At 40.3% G+C, this 13,246-nt stretch overlaps 1 protein-coding gene across 4 annotated transcripts in view; it reads left to right on the forward strand.

Annotated features, from left to right (window-relative positions):
* LOC146318157 (abl interactor 1-like) overlaps positions 1–13,246 on the forward strand; it is a 38,132-nt gene that overhangs the window by 20,050 nt on the left and 4,836 nt on the right. The window contains exons 4-9 of one of the 4 annotated variants that reach the window (XM_084731722.1): positions 3,030–3,044; positions 3,814–3,917; positions 4,044–4,184; positions 5,180–5,280; positions 6,133–6,348; positions 9,147–9,236. In XM_084731722.1, the coding sequence (XP_084587848.1) occupies positions 3,030–3,044; positions 3,814–3,917; positions 4,044–4,184; positions 5,180–5,280; positions 6,133–6,348; positions 9,147–9,236 (667 nt within the window). The remainder of the gene's footprint in view (positions 1–3,029; positions 3,045–3,813; positions 3,918–4,043; positions 4,185–5,179; positions 5,281–6,132; positions 6,349–9,146; positions 9,237–13,246) is intronic. The other 3 variants (XM_084731724.1, XM_084731723.1, XM_084731725.1) reach the window with 3 other exon arrangements.

Consider the following 13,246-nt stretch of genomic DNA (forward strand, 5'->3'; position numbering starts at 1 on the left):
TAATTTAGTTGTTTTAATCAGGGTTAGATCATTATTTTAGTGAGGAAGAAAACTTCTGGGGATTGCAGACTCCATGCCTTCTGGCTCATTTTGAATTCTCTGTGATTTCTCTGTCTGGCTTTGTGTGTATGAGTGTGTGTGTGTGTGTGTGTGTGTGTGTGTGTGTGTGTGTGGCTGTATTCTCGTTCATGGATGTGCATTTGTCTGGCTCGGTGCAGACAGAAGTACATATCTCATTCCATATTTTTCCCCCAGAACACTTTCTCTCTCACACATGTCTGTGAATAATTCAGAAGGACTGATATCATTTCATACTCACCACTGCAACAGACACTAGAAAGACATATACAGTATTCTGAGAAGTAAATTTAAGGGTTAGTTGGAGCTATTTGATAGAAGGAACTTACAGTTAGTGTAGTAACTACAGTAGATTGCAGCCAGCATGTCCCCAGTTAAGAGAGGAGAACCAGCACAGAAGGTTGGCAATGAACTGCTGTGGGCGGGGTCAGCAACAAAAAGTATTGTAGCCAAAAAATTCAAACAATATCAGTTTAAATATACGCTATTTCTAAAATATTTTCACTGCTTTACTTTGCCATCAGACAGCCTTTTCCAAACCAAACTCTATGGATGAAGTCAGTAATTTTACTTTGCAGAACACAGGAGCTGCTGGTCTACTGCTGCTCTGTCCGTCTGTTTTGTGTTATTGTGCAGCTTTGGTGAATCCAAACCAAACACCAAAGTCACACAATAGCACAAACAAACTAACAGATCGAGGCAGTGGTTGACTAGCAACTCCAGTGTTCTGTAAAATTACTGATTTTGCCTACGGAGAGTGATATTTGTCTTATATAATGTCTGTTTCCCATCAGAAAAGGTTGCCTGATGGCAAAGCAAAGCAGTGAAAATCTTCTAAATATAGCAGGCACTTCAACGGCTATTGATTTTTTTTTTTTTTTAGGTGAACCTTTTATGAGTGGCTAAAGTACATTTTGTTGCTGAATCTGTCTGCAGCAGCAGCAGAAGTTGCTTAACTTACATGCTGGTATTGGTCTCAGCTTCTCCAAACCAGGGGCTTGTTAATCACCATCTACTGCTAATACACTGATTATCAATACAACCCAAATAATCCGAACTGTTCCTTTAATGCAATGTGTAGGCGTGCTTGTGTGTGTACTTGCATTACATGGTGTGTTCATACTGGGAAATTGCAGCTTATTGGCACACCATCCTTACAGCCTGTTTGCTCTTGGCTTCAGTGGATTCCCTCAAGCGTTCAGGGCGTGATCATCACACCCCTGCCTTTCACCGACATACACATGCCTTTCATCATTAACCAGGGGAACTCACCCATGCCTAGATGGGAAGTCAGACTTGAGCATGGAAAGACCCATTCACACATTTACGGATGACTGTGTCACCCCTCCACCATAACAGCCTTTATTGGCATTGCTGGCAGTTACCAGGGTGACATAGTTTGAGCTACATTACAGCCACTCCGAAGGTCTGAACACCTCACTGCTGTTATTTACGACCTGGCCGTGCTTTACTGCCCAGTTTTTTTTTTCTTAGTGCAACACTTAAAACGTCAGCACAGCCACATGTAGTCCAGGCACTGCTCATTATTTCTAGTGTGTCTAGCGATTTAAGTGATTCTCATTCTGATTACAGTGTGTAACACCAGTCTAGACGCTGAGACACACAGAATAGACTCATACATACAAACGGTGTTAAGGAGCAGTTTCAGCATGTATATTTGATCTGAAGTTACAGTAGTGGATTCACTTTTTTCTGCTTCTTTTTCAAACTTTTGATTACAAAGTAGAACAAAAGGAAGTTGTTTCTTCCTTTCTGTTGTGTAAAACCTAGACTGGGTTGTTTGGTGTGGGTTTCATCTCTGGCAGGCAGGTGTCTGAGGGTTTGTTGTAACAGATAAGAATCATTGTAATGCACCTAACGTACCTGCGTGTTGGCTACCTTGCCACACACCTGTGGTCCCCACACAGGCAGTGTTTCTGCTGTGGTGCTACTTGTGCCAGTCCTATCTTTCTACATTGAGCTTGCATAAGAGTTTTGAAATAAAGAAAAGAGTCGTAACCAGAAAGCAGAGAGAGAGGAATAAAATGAGAGTGCACTGGAAAAATACTGCTCTTCACTCGATTTTTACATATGTGGCATATTACGCAGATACAGACATTGAAACTGAAAGGTGTCATTTTGCTGGTGTAATGCTGATATGGGTGTAAACATTTTCACTGTCAATTTTCGTTGAGAACCAAGCTGAAAAAATAGACAAGACACTGAATCTCTAAATGAACCTGTTGATATATGTGCTGAAATGAAAAGGTCCTATTCAGATTCTGTTAATGTTACTAAAACATATCACTTTACTTCATTAGGAGAATAGTTTGGCTTCTAATGTTAACAATATAAACTTACACTATAAATCGGGGGTCAGCAACCCGTGGCTCTGGAGCCACATGCACCTCTTTTGCCCGTCTGCAGTGTTTCCCTGTGGCTTTGACAAAAATTATATGGAAATAAATAATAGTTATTTTTTTATGTTTTCATTTATCATTGTTGTGAGCCCTAAGTGATTCTCACATTCTCCAGTCGTAAAAAATGTCCAACCTAAAATATGCGTCACAGTTCGGCGGATTTTCTACTATATTTTGCCAGTGGCTAGTCCTGTAATCCAGGGAATAGACCCACTAATCAAACAGAGACTTTCAGCTACTTGTTTTTTCACCATGTGGACAATTTAAAGCACCTGCATCTGTTTGGGTGTAAGCAGCTCATTTTTACACAAGCAACTTTCCTTGTCTTATTCTCAAAGATGTCCCAGTCCCTTTCTCTACTGCCTTCTTGATGCTCTGTCAACGTAATATACTGTGTATAAATGTATAGAGAAATGTATTAATGAAGAATAGATTTAGCATTCATGCACAATGCCTAAACTCACTTTCTTAACCATTAACCAATGAGCATATCCTGTTTTCTGTCTTCCCTTTTTGTCTGCTTGCACTCAGTGGCTTAAGGCCAAGGTAAGAGATGGTTGTCTTTCTCTTCTTTTTGTCATAAAACCCCAACCAGTCAAGGTATCCATGCTACCATTAAAACAAATTGTTTTTTATCTGTAAGACCATATACAAGACATTTAAATTTTGATGACATGGAATTAAGGTAAAAAGCTGATTTATTATGGAGCAACAAAGCAGCATCATTACACATTATAATATTTTCATCTCCTGTTGTCTCTCATGTTCACATGGTCACTAGCTGTGACATAACTATTAACAACAAACACGTATAACAAACATGATGTGAAATTCTTTGAATGATAAATACAATATAGATACAACTTAATATATACGTTACTGTAAATATTATACAATGGTAATGGGAGATATGAAACATTGTTACACACATATTCCTATGTCCTGTATATCTTCATCCATGAACCAGTCCATAAGTGACATCCCATTTTACAGTTGTGTCCAGTCCAGTTTTCCCTCAAAGGCAGCCAGTCACCGTCTTGCTGCTTTCCATTATCTCTCTCCCCTCACGTCTCTCTTTGTGTCCTACTATGTTTTTATTTGTTTTAATTCATCAGTGGACAGAAAATCTTTGTGCCAGTGTTTCTCCAAAAATGATACTCCATTGAAACTAAAGCTGCGACGCTCATTCAAGTTTTGCTTCGTCATTCAAGTTTAATTGACTCCTCAGTCTTAATATCCATTGGCTGGGGAAACACTGGTGTCAGCATATCAGATTATACAAAAGCAATGTTTTAACTTGTCTTTGCTCCTCTAGCAACATGGGAACAATGCGGCAGGACGAGGGGGGACACTTTCCAGGACCAACCCACCCACACAGAAACCCCCAAGCCCCCCTATGGCTGGTCGTGGTACCCTGGGGTAAGAACTCACAGTTGTACTTTTATATATAGATACTATTTATTTGAGACTGTTCATACCCTAACCCTGTCATTACCTGCCTAACCTTAACCCTAACCTTCTTTGGACATGTTTGTCTGTATCCAGGCGTAACACTCCCTACAAGACCCTGGAGCCAGTGAAGCCTCCAGTGGTGCCCAATGACTACATGACAAGTCCAGCACGACTGGGCAGTCAGCACAGCCCTGCACGCACAGCCTCACTCAACCAGAGGCCCAGGACACACAGGTACCCTCGACCTCCCCTCCTTCTACCTTCTTCCTTTAATTTCTAAGAAATTAATGTGTTCTTCGTGACATCAAACTACAGATGAGTCAGTCTGAATGCGTTGCAGAAACTAATTTGGAGACTAGTTTGGTTACACATTATGATTCACATGAAGCCAAAATTCAACAAAATCCTCTAGCTAAAATAATATTGCTGAGAGTGGTCACCTTGATATTAAATAAACAGTGTAGTACTTTTCTGCCCTCCAAATTTTGAACAGTGCAGCAGGACAAAAACATGGTCCTGTTTGCCAAGATGAATAAAAAGGACCTCAAACTAAAGTCAGCTCTCGATCATCACAGCCATAGTTTCATTACAGAGCATCCATCCAGTATACCTGCTTATCCACAATAGGGCTGTGCGATGTGACCAAAGTGTCATGTGCCGATATATTTTCTGTAAAATCACTGAATAAATAGTTTATGTAAGATGACCACATGGAAATTTCCATCTGTGTCACCCTCACTCTCCTCCATGTTTGTTTGTCTTGCCTTCATGCAGATTCCCTACCTGCATCCATCCTGTGTGGAAAAAATATAAAGAGTCGTTCAAATGATGAAAAATATTGTTTCAATTCAATGCAATAATTTGTTCATGTTCAAATTTACAACACAGTGTCTAAAGGCAAAGTGTAATTCGTCTGAGCTTTTGAGATTTGGATGTGGTTCTCTTCCTTTTGCATCCAAAACAAGCCTCAGTTCTCATGTTGTTTTTGTCACACTGTGTAACTGCAAATGTTACTGTGGTCTCCCAGATCTGTGCCCAGAGTCCATGTGTGAATGTGCCAGACAGCATATTCACCATGAATCTGTTGCCACAGTGACGAGAATATTGTTATGTCGGAATGACATATGAGAGACTAATGATAGGATGTCAAACGCTGTCATGTAATTAAGTTTGTCTCACCCATCCTCTAATGATCACCACAATGTCTCTCTGTCTGTCCGTCTGTGCAGTGGTAGCAGTGGTGGCAGTGGTGGCAGGGAGAACAGTGGAAGCAGTGGTGTTGGTATCCCTCTAGCGGTCCCCACCCCCTCCCCTCCCAGTATGGGGCAAGGTGAGTCTCAGCACCCGTGACCTTACTGCTCATCGCAGGTGTCCACAGTGTGGACTCACTGCTGTGTACACTAATGGCTCCTCACTGTACCTCCCTGTGTGTTACTTGTTCCTTCTGGCGCTCTTGTCCTGAGCATCAACATTATCACAATGGCTCAAACTGACATTTATTAGGTCAAACAGACTGGATTAGATAAACAATTTAAGTTACATTTACAAAATGTCACCTAATATTGAAGACATATATGTAAATCTGAGACAGAATTTAGCTTTATTCAGGCCTTGTTTTAGTGTCTTAGCTTATATATTAACCTAGAACAAAACATTACAGAAACAGTGAAATTGTAAAGCTATAGTCTATAATCAGATTTTTAATTTTTTGCTCAAATTTACATTAAATATACATTAAAGAAACTGCAGTGCAGGTAAATGCAAGAAGGGACGGAAGACAATTAGAACAGTGGACCCTGAGAAACAAGAAATATTAAGACTAACATGATGGTGGTTTTGTATAAAAGGCACTGTATTGTGCTGTTTTTTTTTGTAGCTGTAGTGTTACTAAAGTAATCTGAATTTAAATGTCCTTATTAAACCAACAGCAGATTACCACTAGGCTATTACTAAACTAGTGCTAATGATTTAAAGGGATATTCAGTATATTAACTATAATAGATGACAGGTGGCACACACTTAGGAGAAGCAGAGAGGAGAATCAGTACGGAAGCTAAGCAAGGAACTGCTGTGGACAGGGTCACCAGTAAAACATATTTTAGCCACTTAAAAAAGGTGTACCTAAAAAATCAACGTCAGTTTAAATGTACTCTATATTTAGAATATTTTCACTGCTTTACAGTGGTGACCTCCTCAGCCTCCGTGCCCCAGGGCCCCGGCTTGGGCCCCATACCCATGTCGCAGTTCGGCACCATCTCTCGCCAGATTTCCCGCCACAACTCCTCCACCACCTCCTCGGCCTCCATGGTGTCGGCCACCGGCACTTACCGCCGTGCGCCCTCCGTCTCCTCCCAGCAGCCCCACATCAACGGCGGTCCTGCCTACCCACAGAACTCAGGTTTCATACATTTATTCATCAATAATGTATGCATGTTACAAATGGTGTGGTTCACTAGGTGGTGGGTGTGTAGATATAGTCTAATCTATTTGGATGCATATACACTCTTAGAAATAAGGGTTCCAAAAGGGTTCTCCCTGAAGGACTAAAGTTCTACCCAGAACCATTTACTTTTGTTCTCGGTAGAAGAACCCAGCCCAGGTGGCTTCTAGATAAAACCCTTGAAATGTAAAGGGGTTCTCAGTAGAACCCTGTGGGTGGGCTTTAGATGAAACCATAGGAATATTAAAAGCTTCTCAGTAGAACTCCCTGGGTGGGTTCTAAATAAAACACGTGGAATATAGAAGGGTTGTGGTTCCATTAAAGGTACCTTTAGAATCTCTAATAGGGTGATCTAGGACCCTTTCACATCTTTGTAAAAGGTTCTACCAGAAACCGAAAAGGGTTTTCCTATGGGGATAAGCCGAAGAACCCTTTATGGTTCTAGTTAGCACCTTTATTTTTAAGAGTGTACATTTTGGCCACTCCCAGATATATATGAAGCACGGAGTCATCTTGTGTTTTTGAGTTTTTGGTTCTTCATAGTTATATTAAACTGTCGTCTGGGTCTAAAGATATGAACGGGCTAGCCTATTCAGCGGCTAATGAAAATGAATGATGAACCATAATTACTGAAGTCAGGGTTGATGAAGCCTTCCCACCTCAGCAGTGTGTGCAGAGTGTTTCATTACCATTTCTGATTGAGTTATGACATTATCACTTTAGTCAGCCGGAGAAGACTTCTTGTTCAGGAGAGACAGGCCTGCAGGAGGCATCTCAGGGAAGAAAGCACATGAACAAGTGCGAGACAAGGGGAAACCCAGGACATATGCATATTTTCTGTCAGAAGAGGAGAATTTATTTTGGCAGGCATCACTCTGAGCCATTCTCCTCTAATGGCTCCTCTCTCAAAGGACAAGCATCTTCCTTGGCACAGAAGGAGGAGGCGGCTGTCTGTCTTGTCTGAGGAGGAGAGAGACAATGATGCAGAGCTGCATCAACCAGGGACTTAAACTGGGACATTGTATGATCCTCTGCGATGTCTGCTCATTGAAATGTAATTAAAGTGAAAGATCGGTTTGGATTTCTGCTGAATGTAATAGAGGTTTGACAGCGCGAAAAAATAAAATCTAGTTTCCGGTACAGGAGGGAGCTCATTGATCTCACAGGGTGTAGCTGTGGATGGATGCAGCGAGAGCAGGGTGGAATAATAAGACATTACTGCCCGGTGAGATTACAGACGCCCCTCCATTACATGTGATTTATGAGTCAGACCTGGCTTGAGTGTGTGTGACATCATGTCTTTGAGTGAGGACAGCTGTGTCTCTCTTCTCGCTTGTCCATTCATGTATCAATGTAGCAAAAGGCCTCATTTCAGGGGCAGAAGATGGAGATGAATGTTGGGCGGTTCAGTAAAGAGTGTTTGAACTAAATGTTGTGCCTGATCCAGAAATACACATGCTACTTAAGCATTTAATTAAAACAGTAGTTAGGTCAGATACAGATGCTTCAGCTCTACCTGTAAATGCTTTTATTTATGATTATCTTTTGTTTTTGTTTTTTTTTACTATTCTAATAATTGATTAATCGATTCAAAATTCTCAGATTTTAGCTACTTAAATGTGAAAATTTCCTGGTTTCTTTAGTTCTCTGACAGTAACTGAATATCTTTGGGTTGTGTAGAGGGCTGCAACTAACAGTTAATTGTCAGTGAATCTGCAGATTATTTTCACGATTAATCAATTAATCATTTAGCCTATAAAATGTAAAAAAAAAAAAAAAAAAAGTGCCTCATGTACCTCCATAAATGGCAAAGAAATGCAGCAAGTCCTTGCATTTAAGAAGCCAGAAACAGCAAATGTTGAAACATTTGCTGAAACAATTAGTTGATTAGTTGGCAACTAATTTTCTTTTTGATCAGCTGATCAATTAATCAACTAATCATCGCAGCTCTACTTTTATTTGAGAACACATCTTTAGGGCTGCACCTAACATTTACTTTCATTGTCAGTTAATCTCTTGATTATTTTTTCAATTCATCAGTTGAGTTGTTTGCTCTATGCAATGTCAGAAAAATGGTGGAAAAGTTGACATCCTCAAATGTCTTGTTATGTCCACAGCTCAAAGATATTCAGTTTACTGTCATAAAGGAAGAAAACAGAAATTTCACATTTAAGTAGCTGGAATCTCATCTCCTCCAACTCCTTTTTGCATAAAAAATTACTCAAACTGATTAATTAATTATCAGAATAGTATCAAAATAATTAACAATCTACCCAGAATCGATTAATCGTCGCAGCTCTACACATCTCTGCTGTCTTATTCCTTCCACTGAGCTACGGAGCTGTCATCTCGCCACTGACATGTTGTTTGGGTCTGTGTGGCTCTGCAGCTCTGTCACTGTAGCGGAAACCTATAGCGAGCTACAGCCTTTGCTTTTGACTTAAAACAGATGCTGATGAGGTAGATTCTCACACTGAGATGAGATGAACGCCTCTTTAGCCCAGCTTGAAAACCGCAGCACAAAAGAAGACTGATTGGAAATGTGTAAATGAGTTGCTCAGCAATGCTTCCTGCGCTGTTTCATGCATTCACAAGCTTTTATGTTTTCTTTTTTTTTCCTCCCTTCTCTTTCTTACCTCTGGACTTTATCTCCTCTGCCACACCTTTCTGCTCTTCTCTTGTCTCCCCATCCACCACGTCCGTTGCTCTCCGTCTCTCTGCCGCTTTGTCCGCCTCTCTGGGTGTTGCCGCTCCAGTGTCTGTGGCTCCTCCGCCTCCTCCTCCAATGGTCCAGCTGACCCCACAGATCCCTCTGACCGGCTTTGTGGCCAGAATGCAGGAGAGCAGTAAGTAGAAATTCCATACAAGCATGTGCATACACTTACTTAAGCATATAAGTGAGCATGGCGCTGCACAGTTAAATGAATATAATCGCAAGCACAATTAAATGAACATGATTGCCTGAAATATCGAAGATGAATGTGTGCTCTGCTCATAGAAAACTCTGCTGCAGATCAAATCAAGCACTTCTTAAATTAACAGTCATCATGGTGCAATCAGGATGTTTTGGCTGGTTTTGAAAGATTTTCATACATATAGCAGTGTTTAACACAGTCGAAATACGTATGAGCACAGACTTGCAAAGAGAGAGAGACGAAGAACACACAAAAAACACAAAAACCCATAGGCACTTCAATAATGCATGTGAAGGTCTCTTTATATCTTATCAAAATGATTATATCTATGTGAGAAAATGTTGATTTTAAATAGAACCAGTGATTATATCCCAAGCCTCTATAGTGGATGCACTTGTGTTATGAATTACAGCCAATGATAATGAACTGTGTCCTTAAAATCAACCATTTTATATATAGGGGTTCAGGGGAGATTTATTTTCCCATAACCATCTTTAAGAAAAAATAGTTTGATTTCAGGATCTTTTCAAGCCACCTTAAACTAGAAATTTGGCTTCACTTTTAAGAAGCCGAAGATGCTCTGTAACCATTCTGAAGCATCCCAGAGAGAGCTGGCATGCACACAGCAGTCTCTGCAAAAAAATTCCTGGATGTTGCAGTTGCAGTCCAGAATAGAAGAGTAATAATATACAAGACAAAGAGCAAATGTCTGGAGCAGAGGGTGGAGAGCCAGCCCCTCTAAACTGATCATCATCCATTGTTTGGAAGTATTCCGGATTTAGGCGAATGATGATTAGCAAGAATGAATCATACAACCAACACAACTAACTTGTTCAACCACCTGGGGCCTGGACTCTGTTCACTATATCCAGGGTATCTTTTGGTTATCTGGCTTCACTAACAAAAGCAATACCGCTAAGTATTCACATGATGGTGGTTATCAACTTGTACTGGCAGCACAGTGGTATATTTTACAAATGAAGAGAAAACTATATCAGACAAATATGAATTGATTATAACATCAGTATTATCCAGAGTAAAAGCAACACTGTTGCAGCTGCCAAATACGGGACAGACAGCTGGCAAAATGGCCAACTGTGTGAATAATAATAGTAATAATAATACTTTTATTTGGTAGATCACTTTTCAGAAGTTAAAATGATCATAGAAAACACCAAACTAAAATTATATATCACACAGCATTAATCACTAATTTAGAACAGTTCCTTGTGTAAATTTGTAGGCTCTTAATATCATGACAGCCCCATCATTAGGGCATGGGTAGATGTGACGGTAACTATATTTGTGTATTCCTTTAGGTCATTGTGTTCCTTAGATGAATTCTTATGGCGTGACACAATTTTAGCCTTATTCTTTCAGTTGCAACCCCAGCAGTGTCAGATGAACCAGTGATGTCCATCGCCATTGAATACGATTTTTGATTGGTCTGTAGGTGGGGCTTTTATACATGTTGATCCCTTATCTCTAACATAACTTGCTCTTGAATAGGTTGGTCATTCAACAGAAGTTAAACTGGTAATCCTGAAGGTTTCTCACTAACCCCAAATCCTGCTTTGTAGTACAGTATGTAGAAGCAAAGAGGAGTACCAGCAGAGAAGCTAAGCAATGCACTGCTTTGGACACAGTCAGCAATAAAAGGTATTTTAGCAACTTAAAAAAGGTCCACAAATTATTTTCGCTGCATAGCTGTTTCTCCAAACCAAACTCCGTAGGTCAAACCAGTAATTTTACCTCACAGAACACGAGAGTTGCTGATCTGCTGTTGCCTCCATCTGTTACTATGTTAGTGTTATTGTGTGACTTTGTTGTTGTAAGAGGTTTGCTCGGATTCACCGAAGCCACACATACAAACAAACACAAACAAACTAACAGATCGAGGCAGAGGCAGACCAACAACTCCTGTGTTTTGCCAGGTACATTTACTGATTTTGCCTGTGGAGTTTGGTTGGTTTGAAGAGAGCAATATTTCACTTATATCACAGAAGTTTCCCATCAGAAAAGGTTGTCTGATGGCAAACTACAGCAATGAAAATATTCTAAATATAGTGCACACTTAAAGTGATATTGATGTTTTTTTTTAAGTGAACCTTTTTTAAATGGCTAAAATACCTTTCATTGCTGACCTTGTGCACAGCAGTACATTGCTTTTCTGTGTTGGTTCTACTCTCTGCTTCTTTTAACTGGGGGTGTGCCAGCCACCACCTACTGTAGGTAATACACTGACTATTGATGCAATCCCACAGTAAATAACTTGAACTATCCCATTTAAATACGAAAGTCCAATAAAAATATTTTTTCCTTAAAATCAATGAACAATGATTGTCATTTTGGCCGTAATCGTGCAGCCCTTCCCTATTACCCACATTATGTCTGTGAAGACCCTCAGTCCACTTCATGTTCATTTTATATTCACATATGCACATTCACTTGTGCACATACCTGCAGTGCATTACCACAAACCTCAAAATGTCATCAAATCTGTTTATTTATCAGATTTTCGGTCGCTGAATGTAAGCTTGCATACACAAAGACCCCTTTCATCACGTCCCTTATCAAAGCTCTGGAATCGTCCACACACTGCCTCACTTCCACACTCTCCTCCGCGGCTTGCTACAGTCGGCACACCTTTTCTCGCACTGTGTTCTGGGTTGATGGGGAGCCCACACCCCTCGGACATCTGTCTGTTGCCATGGTGACGGATCGCTGAAAGTGTGCGTCCTGTGCTTTCTGTCCACTGAGGAGAGAAAATGTGACCTGATGCCATGCCCTGATTCACCACGCGCCTGTCTGGAGAGATGCGGCTGCGTAGCGATCCAGCTGTCTGTAGTTGTCTGGTCAAATGTAGCGCAGGCCGCCATCACGCTGAAGTGAAGCACACTGGACACCAGCCATACAGTCAGATAAAAAATGAATGATGCTTTTTAAACTTTAAACCTTTTACCGTTGTTCTTTTAAACAGCATGTTTCTCTAAAGTCTTTCTCAGTCGAGTCCGTTTCCAGCAGCAGAAACAGGGATTAGTATGTAAATTAGAGAAGAACTGGGTAGTTAGTATGATCAGCAATAGCTGCCCTGACTGAACAGACAAAGAAAAGTCCCACAGTACCACAGTCAAAAACAGGTCACAACACTGAACACATTTGTTTAACAAGTGAAAAATCTTAACAATGAGCCAAGAAATAAGCACTGTATAACACTTACAAATGAGCACCCAGAGAAATGTTTTTAATAGTGTTTCACTTTTTCTGCCTGTCTAAACTGCACTTTACTTTTACAGGGCTTCTGTGGGTCCTTAAAAAGTTGAAACTACAATAATCTGAATTTTAGCTCCTAAAATATCTTAAGTACAATTGTGACAGGTCTTAAAAATTGATTGGATTATGGGGTTAACATTTCATGAAGTTCAGTCTTGCTTAAATTTGTTTTTGGGGAAAAATTTGTCTTGATCACACTGGGAGCCCACCCAGCCAGCTTCACGCTCCAAATTCAAGTGTGGAAAGGACAAGGTCTCACATTACACGGTTTGGATTGTCAGATTTCATCAAGAGTTAATTAATATTAACTATTGAATAATAGACCAATTGACTTACTGTGTATATGCCTCTGTGCCAGTGACAGCCCTGGACAGAGGATTAATATTTTTGGGTTGTCCATCCATCCGACTGTCCCAATCTTGTCTCTAGTCTCAATGTCTACAAACTTCCACTTGGAGTCAAGGATGAACTGATTAGAACTGAACTGAATTACAGGGCAGTAATTCCAGCTTGCTAGTATGGCTGTAGGTCTTAAATTACATTCATAATGGTCTTAAAAGGGTCTTTAAAAGTCTTAAATTTAACTTGTGGAAACCTGCAGAAACCCTGGTTATATATAACAGTGAAATGTTGATATTCAGTCAAATATCCTTGTTATCCTTGTCCTT

Source organism: Lutjanus erythropterus, chromosome 12, assembly GCF_056507025.1.
Source record: "Lutjanus erythropterus isolate fLutEry1 chromosome 12, fLutEry1.hap2, whole genome shotgun sequence".
NCBI classification, from domain to species: Eukaryota; Metazoa; Chordata; class Actinopteri; order Lutjaniformes; family Lutjanidae; genus Lutjanus; species Lutjanus erythropterus.